The sequence below is a fragment of the Acomys minous genome (assembly GCF_964271855.1).
Source record: "Acomys minous genome assembly, chromosome: 8".
NCBI lineage: Eukaryota > Metazoa > Chordata > Mammalia > Rodentia > Muridae > Acomys > Acomys minous.
The window spans coordinates 87,856,578-87,882,246 of NC_140489.1; the positions used below are offsets into that span (position 1 = coordinate 87,856,578).

The 25,669-nt window shown below is 43.4% G+C and overlaps 1 protein-coding gene across 2 annotated transcripts in view; it reads right to left on the reverse strand.

The window, feature by feature from the left end:
* TAF1B (TATA-box binding protein associated factor, RNA polymerase I subunit B) overlaps positions 1-25,669 on the reverse strand; it is a 62,239-nt gene that overhangs the window by 10,774 nt on the left and 25,796 nt on the right. For both annotated transcript variants that reach the window (XM_084793262.1, XM_084793263.1), the window contains 2 exons: positions 25,408-25,507; positions 729-876 (listed from right to left, as the gene is read on the reverse strand). In XM_084793262.1, the coding sequence (XP_084649388.1) occupies positions 729-876; positions 25,408-25,507 (248 nt within the window). The remainder of the gene's footprint in view (positions 1-728; positions 877-25,407; positions 25,508-25,669) is intronic.

Sequence of the window (25,669 nt, forward strand, 5' to 3'; positions counted from 1 at the left end):
ACCAACAAAAAAAAAAAACCCAACCAAGCAGACAATACTAGTCCTAGACTTCTTGTATTCCTAATCCGGTATGAAGTTCAGGGCTGGCTCATGTCACAAGCTATATCAGGGTTACCTAAGGCATGTGCTCTGCATGAGGTGGCTACGGCTCTCATCACTGTCCTCACTGCCCTAAAGCGCTCCCGGGGTTGTCCATACTGTTGTCCACGGCTTTGGGAACTGGAACCTGTGAGTGTCAGCAGGACTCAAGCACTGTGTAAGGTAGTCCCCAAGACCGCTGTAATTGTTCTTAGCTCAGTCTGCCTTTGAGATCTGGGTCTTCCTCCCTGACCTCTCAAGCGCTGACATCACCTTTCGCCACTATTTTTGTTTCTAGTTAGAAGTTGCTCTGTAGCACTAATGTTCTCCGCCAAGTAGAGTGTAGCTTTTCCATGGAGGTCACCAATAGCCCACATGAAGTACTTGCTGCTTTGCCGGCACTGAGTCGACTTCCCACAGAAGCCACATGAGTTCTCCCAAGGATAAGTCGCACAAAGATAGAACGCTGTTTCTGAGCAGTGGCCCTTTAACCAAGTAATACAGTCTGAATTACTTTAGGAAAGCACTTGAATTAAGCTCCTGTGACTAAAGACTCCTTCAGGTGCTTGAGTAGTCGGAAAGAAAGGCCCTACTGTTCTGCTTAGCATAGCGTAGCAGCCAAGCTGCCTCCCCATGCTCCCACGGCTCACCAGGGAGATTGAGCTCCAGTAAGTATTTCATACACAAGGTGTTGGGATGGAGGTAGCAGTCTTCAGTGATGGCTGGGAAACGAGGCAAATCTAGAAACAGGGCGACTTCGGTCATGTCTTTATAGATGTCTTCATAGACAGGCCACGACTGAAATTTATAAAGGCATAGTCAAGATAGTAATCCTTGCAACACAGTTATTAAAAAGATTTCCTTCTTATTTTAAGGATGTTTTCTGAGTTAAAAGGCATATGTGGAGGAGGGGAGCTGCTAGAGAGATGGCACAGTAGCTACGAGTATCTGCCACTCTTGCAGAAGACCAAAAATCAGCTCCCAGCACCTGCATCAGGTGGCTCACAATCACCTGTAACTCCAGCTCCAGGAGAGCCAACACCCTCATCTGGTCTCCATGGGCACCTGCATGCATGTGTGCATGTGTATACACATACGCACACAAATAAATCTCTTTTTAAAAGTAGTATGTGGGAGCCGGGCGTGGTGGCGCACGCCTTTAATCCCAGCACTCTGGAGGCAGAGGCAGGCCAATCGCTGTGAGTTTGAGGCCAGCCTGGTCTACAAAGCAAGTCCAGGATACCGAAGGCTACACAGAGAGACCCTGTCTCGAAAAAAAAAATTAGTATGTGGGTTGGTAAGATGGTTCATTGCTTGCAAGTGCTTGCTACCAAGCCTGACGACCCAAGTTCAAATCCTGGGACCCACATGGTGGAGGGGAGAACTAGTTTTGGCAAGTTGTCCTCTGAGATCCACATATACCACATAGCATATGCACTATGGCACCTGTACCTCCCCAAACAAGATAAACAGATAAACAAGTGTAATAAAAGTAGTATGCATTTATAACCCCAGCACTTGGAAGGCAGGGGCAGGCATATCTCTCGGAGTTCAAGGTGAACTTAGTCTATATATAGTTGGCTCCAGGGAAGCCAAGGATACCTAGTGAGACACAGTCACACACACAAAAAAGTATTATGTATTCATTAAATAAAAATTAGACTATAGAGAAAAGCATGAAAGGTAAATACTTATAACCTTACTATCCAAATTTGGCAATTTTAAACAAGAGTGATTCTATGTTAAAATGCCACCCAGTTCTTGGCTCATAAAACTCATCCTGGCCTTGCTCATGATCTAGTGAGATCATTACTTCTCGCCTTAGGCCTGGAGGAAGAGAAAGCTGAGGCTCAGCTAAATACACACTTGGTGAGACACAATTCAAGTGGCAGTCTTGTCCAGCCTTAGCAAGGATGCAGGCTTAGTATGCAGATCAGTTAATCGAGTCACAGTCATAAGCACTGTAACACACAACCTTCTCTCCTCCTCCTCTGTGCTTCCCCATTCATTGTCAAATCACAGTAACAGTGCAGCCATGGCAACCTACCATCTATGCTCCTGTGAGGGAGAAAATGCCAAGCTCTACATCTACAAGGTAAAAGTCTTCAGCTCAACTTCACACTAAAGTCCTCCACATAAAGGCATATGCGCTCCTCCTTGAAATTTTAGAAAAGTTTGGTGTTTTCTTGAAAACACATTCTCCCCTCTTTTCCCCCATACAATTTGTCTACATGAAGCCTATGAACATGCCTACTGATATTAACAAGTATTTCATGGGACTTCAGGAAACCACAGGTTTTAGTGAAGGTGGGCCCTCAATAAGCTGTTCTTGACAGAACTGTTGCAAGTCTGTTGAGATGTGCATACTAGACATTGTATGACGACACTGTCTGTAAAGGCTCAAGCACCCAGAAACTACACGACTGTCTGTCAGGGATGGGACCGATGGGGCGATCTTGGTATCTCACAGTGAATGCAACAGGAATCGGCAACACAACGCACACACTACATGCAACTGTGTCAATTTTTGTTTTCTGTTTTGCTTTTTCAAGACAGGGTTTCTCTTGTAGTCCTGGCTGTCCTGGACTTGCTTTGTAGACCAGGTTGGCCTCAAACTCACAGAGATCCGCCTGCCTCTGCCTTTTAAAATCTTAATGTTGAGATAAAGTAATTCTATATGATAGTATTCTAATTTGACAATTTAAAAAGGAAAACAAATTCTTATCAATCTTCTGGAGAAATGTGTTTCCTTCCAGAAAAAAAAAAAACCCAAAAAACAAAAAGCTATTTAGAATTCTGTCTGTCTGCAGAGAGGCTGTCATGTCTTTGAAGTTAAGACAATTTAAGCATCACTGACAGGATTGTGGCAGCCCTGATCTCTTTAACATTAAGTAAGGACTTTTTACCTGCAAGCAAAACACTAGAGCAGTACATGTCCCCTTAGAAAAATAAACACCTCACTCAAAAAAAGTGATTTACAGATGACAGATTCCTGACAAACAGGTCGTTAATGAGCAGCAATTTGGTAGCTACTACGACTAAGTATGTTTTCAAAACTACCACACAAAGAGCTGATCCATCAATTGAAATAGTTGGTCATGAGCTGGCCACCATCTTTCCAAATATGAACCGAGGAGAAAATAATTACTCATAATGCTAACCTACTCATTTATACTAAAATCTAGATTCTAAATTTACCTAGTTTCAATCTGGCATGTTAGACTTTGCTCTTCATTTCCCTATTTAAGTGCTCACCTTGGCCTTGGGTTTGCGTTACAGCCCAAAGTGGCCTACGTTCCCCAAGCACCCCACGCAGCTTCCAGCTTGCGATGCCCTTGCCTCTGTCTCCCAAGTTACAGGATTACAAGTGTGAGCTGCCACTCTTGGGAATTTTTAAAAATTTATTATTAACAACATTTCAATTTACTCAAAGCAATTCAATTTCAAAAACTTAAGTTACAGCAGTCAGGGAAAAAAAAATCCAACAACAAAGTAGAAACACGTGATCAGCACTGCCTGTTCTGTGTTTAACAGTGTGTCGGCTTTATTCAAAATTCAGTTGCACAAATTTATTAACTTCAGAGTTTTTAAAGACTTAACATACTGTATGCACATGCAGTGGGAAAATTTATTTTTAAACAGAGCCAATTTTTAAATTTATGAATGACCCAAAATGTTTTAAAAGATGACTAAATGATATTCAATGCCATTCCATTTATTTTTTTTAAAGCAGTCTCTCATCATGGCTACATATTTAAATTACAATAATATTTCAGCAACATTTAAGTTTGATTACAAAACTAATATGTGATCATAAATTTCATCAACACAGAATACTGTGCTGACAACAGCAACAAAGCCACAACACCCAAGTGTGATGGCGCACAGCCTTCATCTCAGTGCTCAGCAGGCAGAGGCAGGCACATCTCTGAGAGGTCAAAGCCAGCCTGATCTACACAATTCCAGGCCAGCCAGGGCTACAGTAAGACACTGAACACACCCATACCCCAAAACACCCAAACACACCCATCACAAACCCCCAATAAAAAGTCGTGCCTCAGATGTTGTGGGCTTCTCTCTCAGCCATCCTGAGAACACCCAAGTTGGTAACACTCGGCTTTCACCTCAACATCTGGTTTCACATTTCTACTTGGACAGCTCTCCTGTGTGTTAAAACATCCCAGAAAAACTCATCCACCTCTCACATGCTATTCGCCAACAGTGTTCCTTAGTTTATAACTATAATGGCAATTTTCAAAAAATCAACGTGTATGAATCTATACTACTCAACTGCTACCCTGAGCTTATGTTAGCAGTGGAAGCATACTTCGGTGGAGTCGTGAAATCAGTCCCTAGCTATGTGACACTAAGATAGGGGTCCTTCTTCCCAGATGACAAAACAAAAGCAGAAGAGTAGCTGCCTCCCTCAGTGCATATGACTGTTACTCAGTGAGCCCAGAGTGGGATGGTTTCCCTTCAGTGCCTCAAATGAGGTCAAGACTTGTTATGTCACCACTGAACCCCTGCTCCTGTCCCAGGGGAGGCGTCAATGAGACAGGGTTTGGTAGTCTGACTATGGACACACCGCAGCCCCACTGACAGTGCGATAAAGCCTGTTTGAAGGCAGGCACTGCTTCTTAGCCTGGTTCAGAAAAGGAGGACTGCAGAGTGCTTTTACCTTTGTCCTACTGCTCTCAGTCCCCAGAGGGGAGTCAGCCTCTGATATCCACAAGATTCTAAGGCTCGGATAGCCAGCACGTAATTACCATACACATCCAGGTGAGACTCATGTACAGAAACCAGCCATGGGAAGGGTCCCCACAAGCCGCAGCTCTGTGCAGCATGTGCTCACTGGTGAGTGGAGGCCACGGTGTACTAACACGGCAGAGCTTTGGGCCCTGCTCACAGCTGTGCCTGTTTAGTATGGTGCGCAGGCATTTTGCTTCCTACTGACAGGTTCTGTGCTAAATAAGTAGCTCACCTACTACCTCAAACTCTTGGTGGCACAGCGTGGAATGCAAAGGATGGATGGAACAGAGAGATAAGACTCCTGTGCACAGTGCACAGCAACATCTCCACCAGAATCTCCAGCAAGATGCTTATTACTGAGGCGTCTGCTCAGATCTCATAACCAGATTTCCCAAGACAGTCTGAGGAGACACAGGTGAAACAACCACTCCAGAATTTATTATATTTAATGTTTCTTTTTGGGACAGTGTCTCTCACTAAAGAGTGCAAGTTGTCCCAGCACTTGCTATGTAGCTCAGGCCTCACAATTCCCCTGCCTCGTCCTTCTGAGTGCTGGGATGACAGGTATGTGCCATCATCTTATGCATACTAAGGCTCAAGATGCTCTAATGGATTTGTGGCATCACTGAGGACCCCTACGGAGCACATAGGCCAGTAGTGGGGAAGAAAAGTAGCACAAAAGCCACAGCGGCGTCCCATCCTCATCTTTCTTCTGGAATGGTGGGAATCCTCCGCTGGCTTCACTATACAAGCTTGAGAAGCACGCACACACATTCTGGTGATGTTTAAGTCTTGGGAGGAAGGGGAAAGAAGCCACCAGCTGGCTTTTCACGCTGTCCCAAAGGAGCAGTGGGACCAAGGGGGCTGAGTGCACCTGATATAACCATATTTACCTTCTTCTCCCTCAGGTGGACCTCAGGCTGTCAGGTTATCATTCTAAAAGATTGCACAAGCATGCTCAAGGGACGCACGTGACTTTGCTGAGTGACAATGGTGAACAGATCTAGAGGAAGGTTTGAACACTGGGTGTATTAAACCTGATCCACTAAGTCCTTCGTTTGGTGGTGCTTGAGCAGTGACTGACAGCTCTGGAGGAGTCCTTTTCTTCTTTCATCCAAGAGAGACCTAGTTTCACAAAGGGTGTAAGATTGCTCCAAGGCAAAATGAATCATCATGGCAGAGTGCCAGTCAGTGGGTTTGGCTGAGCCTACATTCCGTCTTTACTCTCTACTTGTTCGGAGGAAGATGAGAAAGCTGCTTATCAGTACTCAGAGCACTGCATTTGTACTTCAGAAAGACTTTCTGGTGTCTTCTTTATCCACACTTGCTCGTCTAGATGAGAACAAAATGGTTAAATCCTGAGAGGAAGATTTAGAAACACTGCCAAGGGCTGTGGTCGAATACGTATACCACCTAGTGTCTATTTATAAACATATCAAAGAGTCCTGGCGCGGCAGATAGGGCTGCCCTCCTTCCTGTCAGCCACCAGCCAGCCTGTATCTCATGCAGTCCAGTGTGGCGAGGGCCAATGTATTGGCTCCACTGCTGGCTGGAAAGGGTGGTCCTAAAAGAGACTGGCTGTTGAGCTCAACATCTTTCAGGAGACCTGAAAGACAAGAAGCAAATGGTGCTTCACAATCAGCCCCACTGCCCAGAACTTGAGTGGAAAATGGATCAGGAAAGATGCTGCCTTCAAGCTAGTGAAGGGAACAGACACAACATAAGGCTGCCAACGTGCCAACAACTCAGGAAAGGAGATGCCAGGAAGAAACGAAGCTTCATGTGCATGCTGCCTGCTCTGCACACTGTGCTGAAGGCAGACACTGAGGCTCGCTTGGCCTGCCTGGAAGAAAACCCACCCACCACTCTCGGGACCCCACTCTATTCCTGCTGTCTAAGTGGTTTACTTCAGACCTGCTGTTCCCTGGGCAGAGGCCCTGCTAAGAGCTAACAGAACAACGAATGGAAGGAAGCTGCTCCCATCGGATAAAGATTTAAAAGGGTTTCTAAAGCCTTTTTTAGTGGGGTGATTGCTCCTGGTGTTCTTAAGTCATGTTAAACCTTCTGAAATAACAAAAATAGAACAAAACACAGAAGAAAAACAGTCCCCAGGAACCCACACAAACTCCAGTGACATTATCTTCACGGCCATCTCTGAGCACAATTGTACCTTTTGTCATTTCTGGTGGAGTTACAGCTGCTGAAGAAGCCAAGACTTAGTGGGTAAAGCTAAGACACAGGAGGGGAAGAAAATGCGCCCTTTGTTAGGAAAAGCTGTTTCCATCAAAAAGTTTCAACATACTATAGTGGAGTGAATGCACTTTTGTGAGCAGAGGCAAAGTACACAGTGAGGGAGACCTGCCTGGCCATTAAAAGGACACTGGGTCCACAGCGGCCAGGTCTTCCTCTTCACCGGGAAAAATGAAGGGCTGGGTTAGGCCACTACTCCACCTGGTACAGATGTGACACAGGGCTTCTAGAGTCACACAGATCCACTTAATTAGAACTGAAGAAATCACCAATTAATATGTTCTGTAAAAGACCACAAGGCCATGATAAATTGTTCCAGCATGCATTTAAAAACAGAGTGCTTGGGAAAGCATTTTAATTGAATTTCACAAATATTCCAGTGAGTTTCTTTCCCTCCATGAAGCAATGCTTTAGGACAGGCGAGGACAAGCTGGAGTTTCTGTTACACAACATCAGGCTCCCATGATAAAGCAGATTACAATACGCCGGCAGAGCTGACTTCCTGCTCGGCTATTAAAGAGGTGCGGGCCGCACCCTGCCTACTGTTGTTGTGAAGCTAAAATTCAGCTATGAACACACTGGCTAGCTCTGGATGCACCTGTAAATCCAAATTTATTACAAGGCTTCCATCCCAAGAAAAGTGGCAAGGAGTAACATTATCACAATAAAAAAAAAAAGGCCCCTAGCATGTATTCCTTATGGAGAAAGGATTAAAAGTGAATTCCACATATATTGTAATTCATAAAAGAGCTCAGCAGGCAATTTTAGACTGCTAGAATTATCTTAATAGTTACACATTTACTGTGTAGTAACAAAAGATACTTCTTATGTTCATGGTGTCATGCTGGTGAATGTGCTGTGTGTGGAGTACAGCCATGGTCTCCAGGGGTGAGAGCTTTTCAGAAATATTTGCACAGGGAAATCTAAACCCTGTGAGCAAACACAGAATTAGGAGCTGACGATCAAGGAGGACTTGCCACCTGTAGGAGCTGGTGACTTGGGGATAACCTTCTGGACTGTGCTAACTGTGGTTGGAGCTGGGTTCCAGCTTTAGACTACTAGAAACTAAGAGCTGGTGTCCAGCAGAGCAGATGACCCCCTCTTAGCGCTGACTCTGGAAGAGTGGAGAGACCTTTTCCCCAGCAGATTCACTCCTGTCTATATGAAGTGCAAAGTGAGTTTCTACTCTCTTCCTCAGGAGTGCAGGGAGGAGAACATTGGGCTGAGCACACTGGGTACTGGGGTGTAACAGCTCAGGATCAAACTAAATCACAGATAATCCACATGAAATCACTAGTTTCACTTGGCAGTGAGGTACAGCTTTCCTAAAAGCAATATAAAATGTCCCCTCATGGACACCCTTTTTGAGCACTGCTGGCCTGAGGGCTGCTGAGGCCTGGAAAGGAGCACTTATTAACTGACGAGATGACTTATCTTACAACTGATACCAACACACCCTTGATTTTTAGTGTTAAGATATCCTGGCATATAAACAGAGGTTACATCGTCCAGTATTTACTTCCATTAATGAAATCCTTTTTTTTTTTAAACTAAATAATACTGATTACTGGACTTCTGATGTATTACACAATGATTATATCAGAATCAATCTAGAAATTTCTGGTTTGAGTGGAAAAACAATGACTTGAGCAAAAGCAGTGTTTAAATATATATAGTTTAATATTGATCTCTCATCATTTGACCAACCACACGGGCTGAGCCCATTCATGCATACAGCTCTTGTGGCCTGATTCAGCAAACACAGTCCCAGCTCACAAGGAATTTCTGCCTAATACCTGGAGACGGAAGATGTAAAATACACTGGTACCATAAACTGCTTTGAGTCCTCTCTTCATGTATTAGCACCTTTGAAGTAGACAGGAAAGTGAGCATCCGTGAACCTACTACCCTCTCAGGGACTAGGACATCATCACTATGGACGGACTCGAGTGTGTGCCTCCCCCACCCAGCCCGCTGTCCACTGGAGGTAGTCTCCTGGTACCCTGAATCAGAACCACCAATAACTTACACTAACAAAATGAGACCCCTTTATATAGACTTTCCCGAATCTTGCTTTCCAAATTTAATGAGTTTCTTAGATTCACTCACTTACCTACTCATTTCTACATTTGTTTAATATAATCGATACACATTTAGCATGTTTTATCAATTTTCCTATTTTAGACATTTAAATGTCTTTTAGTTTTAGTTTTGTTGTTAGCTGCTGCCTTCTTTAGCCTTTTCTTCCCAAACACAAAGCTTGTATCAACAGAAAGCTATTTAAATTATGGCACAGCTACATGACACAGTTCTAAAGAGAATAAAAATTGGTAAGTAAATTGCAGCATGAAACAGAATAGTCTTAGTCTTAGGAAAAGTGTGCAAGAAGCAAGAAGCCATGGCTGTAACTCCCTCCGAGACTCAGAAGGAGAACTATGCAGCCACGCAGGTAGACAGAGACAGCAGCACCAGTGCTTCCTAAAAGAACACAATGTTAACGCTAGGTGAATATGAATAAAGGTCAGACTATAGATGTTCTTTGCACTGTTTTTAGAATTGTGGTTTTCCTATAAATCTAAGACCATTTCTCAAAGAATGTTTACTTTCTAAAGCTCTCCAAGAAGGCCAGTGAGATGCATCAGAGGGAAAAGGAGCTTGCCACCAAGTCTAATAAGCTCAGAGTGATCCTGGGGCCAACGAGAGAAAAGGAGAGAACCAACTCCTGTAATTTGTCCTCTGACCTCCACATGAGCACCATGGTGCAGTGCCCAGCCACTCAAATAAATGTAATAAAAATATATTAAAGGAAAAGGCTCAGGACTGGAGATGGCTCCGCGGTTAAAAGCACTGGCTGCTCTTACAGATCGCAGCACCCACACGGCAGCTCACAATCATAATCTATAACTTCAGTTTCAGGAGAGCTGATGCCCTTTTCTGACCTCCAAAGGCACTGGGTGCACTTGGTGGTACTTCTTCTTCTTTTTTTTTCCCCCCAAGACAGGGTTTTTCTGTGTAGCCCTGCCTGTTCTGGAACTCATTATCTAGACCAGGCTGGCCTCAGATCCACCCGTCTCTGCCTCACAAGTGCTGGGTTTAAAGGTGTGCATCACCCTGCCCAGCCTATGGCACTAGTTTTGAAGACATGGAATATGCAAGACCTCAGGTCACTGGAGATGTGAGAACCATGGGATGGACACCAAGGAGAGTTGTAGATGTAGAGTAGAACTGGCCCAAGCCCAAAAGAGAAGCTGTGTGTGCCAAATGGCAGAGCTGAAGGCCAGGAGACAAGCCCCAGATGCTAACCACTGAGCTATAGGATGTGATACTTGCTGGATTTTGGTTTTGTTTTTATTTGATTGTTCCCTGTGATGTCATGATTTTTCATGATTGGAATAAGAATACTACCCTGTGTCATCATATATTGAAAGTATATAAATTGTTTTTAATTTTTCAGTGGCTCACAGTTAAAAGACTTTGGACTTTTAAAAGTTGGGCTACATTCTACATTATATTAAAAGAGACTTTAGGGATGAGATGTGGAAGCTTATGGTTTAAAGGAATGCTTGTGTGTCCAGATGACAAGAAGTAGAGTTGTGGTGGTCAGTTTTAATGTCAACTTTATGTAGCCTAGAATCTAGGAAGAGCCTTAATGAGGGATTAGCCACATTGGCCTGGCCTGTGGGCATGTCTATGACAGACTGTCATGTTTGTTTGTTTTTTGAGACAGGTTTTTCTGTTTAGCCTTGGATGTTCTGGAGCTCACTCTGTAGACCAGGCTGTCCTTGAACTCACAGAGATCCTGGGATTAAAGATATGTCACCAACGCCCAGCAAGAGACTGTCTTAATTAAACTAATTGATTTGGGAAGACTCAGCCCACTGTGGATGGCACCATTCCCTAGACAAAGGGTCCTGAACTATATAAGAGTAGAGAAATCCAGGTGAGTATAACAAGTAAATAAGCAAGAAGCATGCATGCACTTATTTCTCTCATTTCCCAATTACAGATGTAATATGAAGAGCTGCTTCAAGCTTCTGTCACTGTGACTTTTCCACAGGGGCAGACTATACCCCCAAAATGTAAGCCAAACACTTGCTTCTCTAAATGGTTTGTTATTAGCATATTTTCTCAAGCAACACAAGTGGAATTAAAACAAACACATTTAGCTTTAAAAGAAAAGAAAATTCCACTATTTGTGATAATATGAATGAGCACAGAGCATATTATGCTAATAAAAATAAGGCACAGAAGGCCTATTATCTTATTTGCATGTTCGATTTTTAAGAAGTTAAACTCACAGAAGTTAGGAGTAGTATGGTGGCTACCAGAAGCTAGGTGCTGCAGGAAGGAGAGAAATGGGTGAACTGTTGGTCACATGATATACTCCATGAATATATATAACCATGATTATATCAATTAAAAATACTAACAAAGAAAACATAACCGAAACCATGGCCTCCAAAACTGCACCCCACCTACAGTAAAAGTTTTCTAGGTAAGTGCTCTGTCACTTAGCTAAAACATTGTAGGAGGTTGTCCTGATTATGAATAGATGACACTAGTTACGATGCTCATGAATAGAAATTACAATTAGGAATTTAAAATATAAGAATAAATAAACAGTGAGATGTCTGTAGGCATCCAAGAAAGAACTGTACAGCATCTAAACACTGACCCCATTCTACATGTTTAAAATCCAACATTGGAACATTCTGTTGCTGCCTGGAAGATTAGGAGTTCTGAAAAGTGACCATTTACTATAAACAACCAAGAAGTGGAAAGAAGATGTAAAAGTTTTCAGATGTGGAACCATAGGCTGCATGGAGCTAGAACTCTCAGCAAAGAACCCAAGGAACCCAACTTATTGTGTGAGCAGTTGTCCACCTACACTTCAAGGAACTGGGGTGCAACAGCCTTATGGTCTGGTGGACCCAGGTGTCAGGAATAGACTCCCAGAAATTAAATGACTGTGGTTCACAGGCAGATCCCAGAGAGGATAAAACTGCATGGAAAGAAAGCTCAGAGGATTTGTACAAGGAAACAGGGCACAGAAGTACCTGTATGTAATGCGAGGCAGGAGGAATGCTTTGAGCTCAAGGCCTGCCTAGTATATAGGGTGAGGAATCTGCTGAAAAGAACAACACTCACCAGAAGGACCACAGGGTGTAGACCAAGAGACCTAGAGATACAGCTCAGCAGCAGAATACTTGTCTGACACACATGAGGTTCAAGGGTTAATCCCTAGCATGGTAAAAATAAAACCACAGCCCTTAAAAAAACAAAAAACAAATAAACGAAGCAGAGATCTGTGCAAAGGTACTGAATCAAGCCTTCAGCTCAGTGCTGATATGTAGAAACAAACCACCCAAGGCCTGTGAAAACTACAACACTAATCACTGGGAAACACCAGGGCACAGAGAAGGCTTTGTGTTAGATTTTCAGCACGGGGGGGGGGGGGGGGGGGGGGGGGAAGGGGAGGGGCAGGGGCTCGGGGTAGGGAAGGAAATCAATAAAACAAACAAGGGTTGTTATTAATTTGGTTTAGTTTTGAGACTGAGCCTGGGCTGGTGGCTTCAAACTCTTGACCTTCCTGCCTCAGCCTTGGATTACAAGCAAGCACCATCATTCTTGACGCTACTTACCCTGAAAAAAGGGGGGAAAGTGATTTTTTAAAAGAGATTTTAAAACCTTGTAAACAAACATTTAGTTAGACAAATAAGTAAACAGAAGGAAACCTCAAATAAAACAGGAGACAAAAGGAAGACATTACAACCAACACCAAAGAAATACAAGTAGCACCAGGGACTACAGGAAGCATTAGGGCAGTGGTTCTCAACCTTGATCAAGCTGAGACTTGACCAAGTGCCTCAAGTGTGGTGACTGACCCCAACCATAAAATTATTTTCATCACTCCTTCATAGCTGTAATTTTGCTACCATTATGAGTTGTAATGTAAATATCTGATATGCAGATGGTCTTAGGCAACCCCCCAAAGGGGTTGCTACTAACAGGTTGAAATCCACTGCATTAGGGACTCTTGTGAACAATTTCTTGCCAACAGATTAGAAGACCAAGAAGGAACTATTCCTGAACTAACACAACCTCCCAAGATTCCAGCATTAAGCAACAGACAACCTAAAAAGACAGGAAACAACAAATCTGAATCAGTATTAAAAATTCTTGTAAGAAGGTAAGTCCAGGACACTGGAAAGCTTCACTGTTGAAGTTTACCAAACTTTTAAATTATTAAATTCAAACTAACTTGAATTATTCTCACACAATTCCAAAAATTTGGAAGAGGTAAAAGTCTATGAGCACCGCATCACCTGACACCAAAACTAGACAAGACGGGAAGAACAGAAAGAAAATTACAGGTCAACGTCACTATGAGCATAGATGCAACACTTCTCAACAAAACACCAGCAAGCGGAGTCCAAGCACGTTAGAGTTGTACAGCACAATTGGGTGGATTCACCCTGGGGACAGACAGTTCCACACATACAAAGAGTAAGTGTGACACACTGTACCAACAGGGTGAAGGGGAAAAAAACCAGTGTGTTCTGTAAACAGAAACAGCATTCAATAAAATTCAACACCCCTTCGTGATATAGCTCTAGCCAACTCAGGTATATAAGGAACATACATACGTCTACACTATTAAGGCGTTATGATAAACCCACAGCTAACATCAAACTAGAGGTGGTAATGTTGAAAACATCTGGAAGATCTGGAGCAGGACGAGGCTGCCCACTCCCACCTCTCCTAGTAAGTATGTAAGAAGTCCTAGACAAAACAACTGGACAAGGCAGAGAAAGAAAGGGCATTCAATAAGAAAGAAGAAATCAAACCGTCCTATTGTCACATGACATATAGAAAAGCCTAAAGATCCCACCAACACAAATGAATGAATTCAATAAATTTGCAGAACACAAGATCAATATGCAAGAGTTAGTAGCATTTCTATGTGCCAATAACTATCAGAAAGCCAAGGAAGCAGCCTGGGAGCTACAATGCAAATGCCTCAGGAAGATTAAACCAAGACATTAGAGAACTCCATAATAAAAACTTTGAAAGACTGATGGGAGAGATTGAAAAGAAAACCAAAAGGGGTGGGGTGGGCGATGACAACCCATGTTTGTGGACTGAAAGAAATCATTAAATGTCCATACAACCCAAAGTGACCCAATGTGAGCTACATCCAATGCAATACCTGTCAAATACCAGTGATAGTCTTTACACAAATAGAAAAAACAAACAAACATCTTAAACTTGTATGGAACCACAAAGACTCAATAACCAAAGCAACACTAAGAACAGGAACAAAACTGTTAGGATTTTAATACCTGACTTCAAAATGTGCTACAAATCAATAGCAACCACAGTAATGGCAGAAAAATATGCACAAAGACCAGTGCAGCAAAGCAGAGACTCCAGAATGAATCCATGAAGAACAGCCAACTGGTTTTTGATGGAGATGCCAGAAACAAATGGTAGGGAAAGGACAGTTAGTAATAAATCGCCCCCAGAAAACTGGAGACCCATATAACAAAAAGAAAAAGGGAAAGGAGATAAAAATGTAACCAGACTTTTATTTCTTACCATAAGCAACAACCAAACCAAATGAAACCAACTCAAAGTGGACCAAAGGCTTAAAGATATGACCTAAAACTATGAAGACTCTAGAAGAAAACAAAGGAAAATGCTTCAGGGCATTAGTTGGAAGAAACATTTTCTTTCTTTCTTTCTTTCTTTCTTTCCTTCTTTCTTTCTTTCTTTTTTTTTTTTTTTTTTTTTTTTTTTGTTATTGACTATGACATCAAAGGCCTAGGCAACTAAGGAAATAGCAGAATATTGTAGATTAAACCAATTTTTAAATGGGTAAGTGATTTGGACAAAACATTTCAAATGATGTACAAACGAGCAACACATGCATGAAAAGCATTCAACACCACCAGCTGCCAAGAAATACAAAGGAAATCTGGGCCTGGTGGTGCATGCCTTTAATCCCAGTACTTGGGAGGCAGAGGCAGGTGGATCTCTATGAGTTTGAGGATGGCCTGGTCTACAAAGTGAGTCTAGGACAGCCAGGACTACAAGGGAAACCCTGTCTTAAATACAAAACAAAAAACAAAACACCAAAAGACAGAAATACAAAGGAAAACCCAGTGGAAAATATCTTGCTTCAGTATGGATGACTCTTACTAAAAAGACAAAAACATCTTTCTCTTCTATAAAATGGTACAAGGAGGAGACAACAACAACAACAACAGCAGCAAAATCTTAACCAACATGCCTCCTCCAAGAAAAAAAGGGGCAAAAAAAAAACCCTAAAACCAAAACCAACCAACCAAACAAACAAACCCAAAAAAACCAATGAACCTAAACAAATCCCAACTATTGATCTGATCCCATCCACTCAGTCGTGGCAATGTAAACTGTAATAGTCATCATGGAACTCAAAACAGAAGCTGGTGTAGTGGCACTCAGGACACTGAGGCAGGAAGACAGTGGGTTTGAGGTTGCCAGTCTTTGCTACAGTGAAAATGCCTGGCTAGAAAACAAACAGCAAAAGAAAACACCAAACCCCAAATCCTAAATGCTTACCGTTTGAGTCCACAAGTCACACTGTAGAGTGCACCCACAAGAAAAGAAATCTGCTACATACACACACTTCCTGCAGTCAGCTCACTGTAGCCCAGGAATGGAGCCTACTGAGGGGTCTAGTAACAAACTGGTAAGAAAACATGGTCTATAGCCACAGCAGGGCATGTGAGCCATAAAGAATGAGAGTCTGTAATTGCAGCAACCTAGACTAGCTAGAGGGCATGGAGTTAAAGGGAAGGCAGTCAGCCTCAGGAAGAGGACATGGCCTGTTCTCCTTTGTGAAAGCTCAAGGGTCAGAGTATAACAGTGATGGCCAGAGGCTGAGCGAGGGCTTCTGACTGTCTAGTGCCCAGCAGGGCAGCTATCAGGAACAAGAACTGAGCATCTGAAAACGGATAGTAGAGAGGATTTCCATCTTCCCAACACAGAGATAGACATGTTAATTACCCCATTTGGTCACACACTGCACATTTGTACTTAAGTAAAAGATCACCCCTCATAAATATGTACAATTAATTATACGGATTAGAGTCAAGCAGATCTGAGATCAATAAAACAACATATTTATTTATATTGAAAGAAAGTAGCCTGAACTTGACATCTAGTGAACATGGCTATAGGTGCATGTAAACAGATCCATATTTATCATCCTGCACAAAACTTAAGTACAAGTGGATCAAAGACCTCAACATAAAACCAGATACACTAAATCTATAGAAAAAAAGTGGGTAATAGCCTTGAACTCATTGGCCCAGGAGACAACTTCCTAAACAGAACACCAATAGCTCAGGCTCTAAGATCAACAATTAATAAACAGGACCTCATGAAACTGAAACGCTTCTGTAATGCAAAAGACACTGTCAGTAGAACAAAATGGCAGGCTACAGAATGGGAAAAGATCATCAACTCTCATCCAACAAAAATATATAAAAATTTCAAGAAATTAAATACCAACAAACCAAATAATCCAATTTTAAAATGGATACAGAGCTAAACCACGAATTCTCAACAGAGAGATAATGGCCAAGAAGCACTTTAAAAAATGTTCAACATCCTTAGCTATCAGGTAAACACAAATCAAAAGGACTCTGAGATTCCCTCTTAACACCCATCAGAATGGCTAAGATCAAAAGCTCAAGTAACAGCACATGCTAGTGAGGATGTGGAGAGAGGGGAACAGTCCTCCATTTCTTGTGGGAATGCAAACTTGTACAGCCACTTTGGAAATCAATCTGGCACTTTTCCTGAAAACTAGAATACTTCTACCTAAAGACCCAGCTATACCACTCCTGGGCGTATACCCAAAAGACGTGCCACCATTCCACAAGGTTTCCTGCTCAACTATGTTCATAGCAGATTTATTCATAGTAGCCAGAAACTGGAAACAACCTGGGTGCCCCTCAACTAAAGAGTGGATAGAGAAACTGTGGTACATTTACACAATTATTAAAACAAGGAAATCACAAAATTTGCAGGCAAATGGATGGAACTAGAAAAGTTCATCCTGAGTGAGGGAACCCAGACCCAGACACACATGGTACGCACTCACTTATAAGTGGATTTTAGCCACATATTAGAGGATAACCATGCTATAATCCACGGATCCAAGGGAGGATGCTTGAATCCCCCTCAGAAGGAAGAATATAATAGGTATTGGAAGTGTGATGAAGAGAGAGAACTGGGTGGCGAGGGCGTGGGAAGGGGAACAGGGGTGGAGATCAGGTTTGGGAAGAGTGGGGAGTGGGAGATGAGAGGGTTGGGAGAGAGAAGGGAAACTGATGGAAGGTGCCCTGCTGAGACAGCTGGAGAGCCTCAATGGGTAGGCTCCTTGGTGGATACAGGAATGACTCTAGCTGAGTCTCCTAGCTGCAGTGGACTTGGAGACTGAAGTGGCCACCTCCTATAGCCAAGGAGGAACTTCCAATGGAGGTAAAGGACACCAACCCACTCACAAAAACTTCCATCCAAAATTCACCCTGCCAACAAGGTGTGCAGGGATAAAGATGGAGCAAAGACTGAGAGAAGGGCTAAACAATGCCCCAACTTGAGACCCACCTGCTGGCGCAATGTTCTTGTGGACTGTGCACAGTTTACTCTTGTTCATTCAAGTGCTTGTTTCCCTACCCCATTATCTGGTTTCAATCCAGACACTGCATTGTGATGTTTATCCTAAGTGTCCCCTGTCTCAAATGTGTGTAGACATGTCACCATTTGTTCTCTCTATTGCCAATAAAACCAACTAGCCAATGCTGAACCATAACAGAATGGGGTAGGACATCCTCATGAATGAGGGGAGGAGAAAGAGGAGGAAGAACAGGATGGAGCCATGAGGAGAGGACCAGGAAACATCAGGAGAAATGAACTGGGCCTAGAAGATGATTTAAAAGCAAGTATAATGTGGGAAATGTGAAAAGGAAGAAACTATACTAGCATGGAGGTTTAGGATGGAGTAATTATTGCACAGCATTGTGCTATAGGCTAATTAAATAGATCTTGGTCTCTCTGTGTGGTTATTTGGGTATAAACCTGGTTAAAGAGTAACTGGTAATATTATTAAAATAATAATTCAATATTAAATATTAGTAACCTTTCAACACCCAGCCCATGGGACAGAGCAACCTCGGACACTATTATTTATACTCTGCTAGCTTGCAGACAGGAGACTAGCATAACTGTGCTCTGAGAGGCTCCACCCAGCAGCCAATCAAACAGAGGCAGCGACCCACAGCCAAGTATTAGGCAGAGCTCAGGGAGTCTTGTGGAAGAGTTAGGGGAAGGATAGAGGGATCCGGAGGGGACAAGAACTCCACAAGAAGGCCAACAAAGTCAACTAATGGAGGTCCATGAGGGCTCATAGAGACTGAACCACCAACCGAAGACCTTGCATTGACTGGACCTAGATCCCGTATACAAATATAGCTGATAGCCAGCTTGATCTTCATGTGGGTCCCTTAGCAATTGGGGCAGGGGCTGTCTCTACCATGTACTCTGTTGTCTGCTTTTGAATCACTTTTCCCTAGCTGGGCTGCATTTGCTGGGCCTCAGTGGAAGAGGATGCACTTGGGTCTGATGTGACTTGATAAGAGAGGGGTTGGTTGGGGCGGGCAGGCTCCTCTTTTCTAAGGAGAAGGAGAGAGGGAAAAGGGAGAAGAGAGTGGGAGGGTGGGACTAGGAGGAAAGGAGGCTGGGGGCTGCGAAAGGAATGTAAAGTGAATATTTTTTTTTCCCTGAAACAGAGTTTCTTTGTGTAGCCTTGGCTATCTTGGACTAACTTTGTAGACCAAGCTGGCCTGAAACTCAGAGGGATCCACCTGCCTCTGCCTCCTTGAGTGCTGGGACTATAGGCGTGTGCTACAGTGCTCCACAATTTTTTTTTTAATAATAAAAAAAAGAAAAGGCTGGGCAGTGGTAGCACACATCTTTAATCCTAGCACTCAGGAAAGCAGAGGCATGCAAATTCAAGGCAGGCCTGGTCTACAAAGAGAGTTCCAAGATAGCCAGGGCTACACAGAAAAACCCTGTTTCAAAACAAAACAAAGAACTAAAACAACATCCCCCCAAAACCAACAAAATGGGGGTAGGTAGGGTCCCTTATATACTACTGGTGGGAGTGTAAGAATTAGTGCGACCATTTCAAAAGGCAATATGGAGGTTCCTTATAAATTAAAACAAAATTTCTTCAGGAAAACACCTAATGGCAGATGACACCAATGCAGCAGGAGGGCCCAGAGGACCCAAGAGCCCAGGATTAGGAGGCCAAAGCAGTCTCCATGGAGGATTTGGCAGCAGCAGTCTTAGGGACCATGGTCCCTTGGCCAATGCCTTGTGGCTCATGGAGGTAAAGCCGAAGACAAAGAGTGGATCCCCATCACCAAGATGGGCCACTTGGTTAAGGACATAAAGATCAAGTCCTTGGAGGAGATCTACCTGTTCTCCCTGCCCATTAGGGAATCCGTGATAGAGATTGCTGACTTTTTTCTGGGTGCATCCCTAAAGGATGAGGTTGTAAAGATCACGCCAGTGCAGAAGCAGACATGGGCTAGCCAGAAAACCACGTTCAGGCTTTTGTTGCTATTGGGGACTACAATGGTCACGTTGAACTTGGTGCTAAGTGCTCCAAGGAGGGAGCCACTGCTATCCAAGGGGCCATCATCTTGGTCAAGCTTTCCATCATCTCTGTGTGGAGAGGCTACTGGATAAACAAGATCGCCAAGCCACACACTGTTCCACGCAAGGTGACAGGCTGCTGTGGCTCTGTTTTGGTGGTCTCATCCCTAACTGCAGAGGCACTGGCATCATCTCTGCTCCTGTGCCCAAGAAGCTACTGATGATGGCTGGTACTGATGACTGCTACATATCAGCCAGGGGCTGACAGCCACCCTGGGCAATCCTGCCAAGGCCGCCTTTGATGCCATCTCTAAGACCTAGAGCTACCTGACCCCTGACCTCTGGAAAGAGACTGTGTTCACTAAGTCTCCTTATCAGGAATTTACTGATCATCTTGTAAAAAACCCACACCAGAGTCTCTGTTCAGAGGACCCAGGCTCCAGCCCTGGCTACCTCATAGGGGTTTTTATACAAGAAAAATAAAGTAAATTAACTCTGCTAAACAAAACAAAACAAAGGGGGGAAAAAAAACCTCTAAAACAAAAAACCAACCAGCACACCCAGTTTTACTTCTTCTCAACTTCTTTCTATAATTATTTTTGTAGTTATTAGTTTCTTTCACAAGCATGTACAATGTTTCTTTTGGATGTTTTTGTGCTTTCCTTATATTTGCTGCTCCCATCACCCTCCTGCTAGCTCTTTCATTTCTCAAACAGCACTCTTTTTACCTGCCTGCACGGACATGTATGTGTGTTTAAATCTATTTTATGCACATGGAGAATTGTCTTAATGATTCCTGTGAGAGGGCCCAGCCCACTGTGGGTGGAGTCACCCCTGGGCAGGAGGTCCTGATGGTACAAGAGAGAAAACTGAGCACGCCAGTAAGCAGCACCCTCCATGGCCCCTGCACCAGCTGCTGCCTCCTGGTTCCTGCCTTGACTTCTCCCCCTGATGGGCTGTGCTGTGCGACTGTAAACTGAAATACAAACCCTTTCCTCCCCAAGTTGCTTTTGGTCACGGCACTTCATCACAGCAATAGAAACTCTGGGGGTAGGAGAGGTGGCCCAGGGCAAGCATAAGGACCTGGGTTCAGATCTCCGGCACCTACATAAGTGCCAGGTGTACACATCTGTAATCCCAGCCGCACTACCAGGAAATAGGTGCTAGGAAACAGACTTGTGCTTGTGTCCATTCTGCCAATGACTAAAGGTATTCTGTAGATTACCCAATCAAATCACAGCCCAGGATAGACACTAGCAATCTTATCACAGATACATGGTAAACTCCAGCTGGAAACTGAGTGGTCACATGAGCCTACTTGTCACTTGTCATTATCATCTGTTAAGAAACAAGCACACCCTTTAGTCCATAGGGACTATCTGTGAAGCACAAGTATGTGACAGGCATTCACACATCAGCTCCCTTCAGGCCCCAAGATGGAGGCTCTCTCCCCAGGTGGGGATGGAAGGAAATAGTAGAGGTGATGGGGGGCGGGGCGGGAGTGTTAGTTTTGAAAACTAAGAATTTCAATATAAGTTTCTGTTAGCCTTTGATTGTGTCCATTTTTAGGGCTTCCCAAAGTAGGTTCTAGGAATCTTGTGTGTATCTGGCTTCTTAAGTATTTTATTATCTTGATTAGAGAATACTGCTTCTTGAGCTGAGGTTATGTGTTGAGATTAGTAACAAGATAGCTTTTTTTTTTTTTTAATTAGGAAATGTAGCTTTACTCTTTCTGTGTGTGACATCTACATATGTGTACCTATGTGTGGAGGCCAGACTCAACTCAAGCGTCTTTCTGTCTTTTTTTTTTTTTTTTTTTTTGAGAGAGTCTACCACTGAACCCAGGACTTCCTGTTTTAGGCTGGCTGGCCAGCAAGCCCAGGGTCCTGTCTATTTCCTAGCACCCGCTTCCGGGAGTGCAGCTGAGATTACAGATGTGCACACCTGGCATTTATTGGGTGCCGAGGATCTGAACATTTCAGCAAGGCTCAGGTGACTACCAGAAACAACTTTTCAGCCACTATGTCTAAAGTTAAAGATTTCAAATCAATTATTTTTTAAAAGCAAGTCTCCTATATTATGTGGTGGTTTTGGATCCTACTCTGAAAGGCAAACCCAAAAAGCCAGGGCTTTGCTCAGTGTGTGTGAGATGCCACTGAAGATATGAATTTGTTTGTTTGGTTTTGGTTTCTCAAAACAGTTTCTCTGTGTAACAGCTCTGGCTGTCCTGGAACTCTCTTTGTAAACCAGGGTGGCCTCGAGCTCACAGAGATCCGCCTGCCTCTGCCTCCTGAGTGCAGGGATTAAAGGCGTGCGCCACCACACCCGGCCTCAAACTGCCATTTTCAAAGCACCTGCACTCACTCTCATCATTGGCTTTCTCTTTTCCCATTATAAACTACAGTGATGCCTGGGCATATAGTCCAAAACCTTTAATGAATGCCCGAAGCTTCCCAGATAGTGCCCAGTGCTCTATGTAGTCCCTTCTTCCATATACATGCACACATCTATGAGATGGTTTAATTTAAACATCAGTGCAATAGAGATTAATAACTAATAACAGAGCAATGATCAGCAGCACACAGGAACAAAAGTGCAGGGGCTGAGGATGGTGCAGGAGTTAAGAGGACATGTTGTTATTCCAGAGGACCTGAGTTTGGTTTCCAGCACTCACGGAGGGTAGTTCAAAATCACCTGTAACTGCAGTTCCAGGGATCCGGTGCCTCTGGCCTCCTCAGACAGCAGCACTCACATGCACATTCTCCACCCCACCCCAGTACCTAATTCAAATAAGAAATCATTTTTAGTGATGTAAGTGGGGTCAGCCTTTCCACTTAAAGGCAGCATTTTATAGCTGCTCCTGGGCACATCTGAATTGCTGACATCACCACTCCTGTATCTCAGGGTCACTATTAAGTACATTAGTATTTACTGGATCTAGGCACTGTGACTGGTCCTGGAACAGTCAGTCTGATAACCAAATGGCTGCCAAGTGCTGCATGGGCAGGTCACATGCCGGGCGTTCATAGGCTGCACAAAGGGATGATTCACATCCTGGCAGCCGTACACAGGATGGTCATTACATCACTCAGAACTCAAAACACAGGATGTCCCATTACATTATTCAAAACTTTTTAGTTAATTTTTGAAATTTTCATCTAGTATTTCTGTACCATGGCTGGGTGAGAAGGGCTGACACACCTTACTCTGGTAACGAACTGCAATCAGCTCCCCTGATTAATTTCACAGACAAGTAAAATACTGGAACTTTAAAAAAAAAAAAAAAAACTCTGTCTGTATGATATCAATAGGAGAAGCCAGCACAGGACAAGATCGTATTCAACTTTTACATCACAGGGCATTTGAATAGAAATTATTTTCTGAAAAGTGAGACCACTATCAAATAGTCTGTATCATACTGACTTTCCTCCTCACTCAGCATTTCATGACAAACTTGACAAAAAAGGTTCTCCCCATCATGGGCTACCAAATAACAAATTACTTAGGTAGCCTACTCACCTGTGACAGAACAAAGAAAGTATTTTCTAAGAGAGCTAACTGAGGAGACAAAAATTCCTAAATTATTTAATCCTACATCTTTTTTTATTTCTTCTGCCTCAAATTCTATTTCTGAAGAAGGCAATCTATCTACCTTTGAAAGACTGAACAATAATAGTAAAGTAACAAAGATAGATGAATGGATAGATGGTAGACAGATGGGAGATAGATGTGACAGTTTGTGCCTTAACTTTTGACTGATGCAGATTTCTCAGCACCACCCAACCCCCACCCCGTGACATCATTGGACACGTGCACAGAATGTGGGCTGCCCCTTAGTACCTACGGTTCTTCTGCTTGATCCATCAGCCGGCAGTCTCAGGTCAGCAGGATGTGGTCCTTCTCTGAACATTCCCTATGGGATTTCTATTTCATGGGGCCCTGCTTCTCTCCAGCAGTGAAGCCAATGCTAACAGCCATGTTCTGGCAGCACCATCCCATCAGTTGGGACTAAGTCGGGTGACAGGTGGGAGCAACCCCAGGTGAAAAGGCTCTAAACTCACAGTTTTCACCCAAAGTTCTGGACAGTTTTCCGTTGCTGTTGTTTTGATTTTGTTTTTCCTAAGTAAAGATTTCTCAGTGTTTACTTGGGTCAATTTCTCCAGACTCATGTTCTTGAGGGTTTTCAGACATTGTTGTCCAAATATCTGCAACCTCTCTAGCTGTCATTTTCATGAAAGACTAAGTAAGAAACTGTCCTAGCACAGAAGACTTCCAATGCAGGAGATACAGTCCAGACCAAGGTCTAACGATTTGCCCATTATATAAGGCTGTAGAAAAGTTAGGATGTTTTAGCCTTGATTTCATATCTTATAAACTACACTTTCTTTGTCAAGTTTCCACAGGCATTACTAGAGTCAAAAACCACTGGCACGTATCCCACAGATGTCTCTTACGCTGCAAACAGTGCCATTGCCACAGAGGCCACAAAAGCCTAGAACAATTCCTCAAGTGGAAAATTGAAGAAAGTATTTAATATTTAGTATCCTCAAAACTGTCCAATGAAGAATAAAGGGAAGTAAACTTTGAGTACTCTAGTAGTAATAAAGATGCACAGTTGAGGGACAGAAGTATTTCCATTATGAAACAGGTCTAGAGAAAGATAAAGGAGGCCAGGTATATGGTGGATGCCTGTGATCTCAGCACTCAGTAGCCTGAGGCAGAAGAATGTGAGTTCAAGGCCAGCAGGGTGACACAGTTAGATCCTGCCTCAGAAAGGAGATAAACTATCACTGAAGGAACCAAGGACCCCCACGAAGGCCAACGTCTGGGGAAATGTAAAAGCTGGCCTACCCAGTCCTCCCTTCAGGGCCCCCATTAAGGCCAAAGTCTGTAAATCTCTTCTGCTTGGAAAGTTCAGCTCGAACCCAGGACAGCCAGCTTGTATAAGGTCCAGCTTGAGCCAAGGACAGACAGCCATATCAGATCACTGATGTATGTGGCAGGGCCAGGAGAAACCTTAAAGAGTCCAGCCTGACTCAAGACAGCCAGTTTGTGTTACAGCTTGTATTTAAATTTTCTACTTTCCCAGGAATGTACATACTCCTCCCAACTAAGAAAGTTCCTAAGGCCCCTGTGACTGCTTCAAGAAATCATAGTATAAAACTCATTCCTTTGTCTAAAACCTATAAAAGGCCCATGCCTCTGCTTCTCAGGGTCTGCAGCTTAAAAGAGCTTGGCAGATCCCCTCACGTCGGCTCAATAAATTCCTATGCATTTGCATAGGACTCTGGGAATAGACTAGAGATCTCTCTAAAGGTCTCAGTCTTACATCACACGCAGAAGAAATCTTGAGCCTGTGCCTTCTGACACAAAGCAATGATGGCTTTCTTCTCCCCCTCAGGCCACTCAGTGTGGGAGCAGTGACAGAACCACATCTTTTTCAGAGCTATCACATGAACAAATTTTAAAAAGAACACATCTACTCTTCATTAAATTATAGCTACTGAACCAAGACTTCAGACACGTTTGAAAACTGCAGGACCAAATACTGCACCAGAGACCACAGAACTGTACCATTGTCCTGTTAGTCCCGACAATGCCCAACAGAGCATAGCCTACCTCTATAGCGAAGATGCCTTTGTCACGACCATACACTTTCATCTCTTCTGGAAAAAGCTGAAAAGCATTGACATATGGAATACGGTCCTCTTCAACAAACCTGCAGTTTACAGAAAGATGTCTCAATGAGAGTAAACTCCCTCTGAAAATCTGCCCCTTCACAAGGGAAGGGAGAATTAGCTCAGTGGATTCTGTCTCCTGCATAAGAGAAAGCTGCTGTCCCCAGCACCCATGTAGACCAGTGAGCTGTCTACAGACTGTC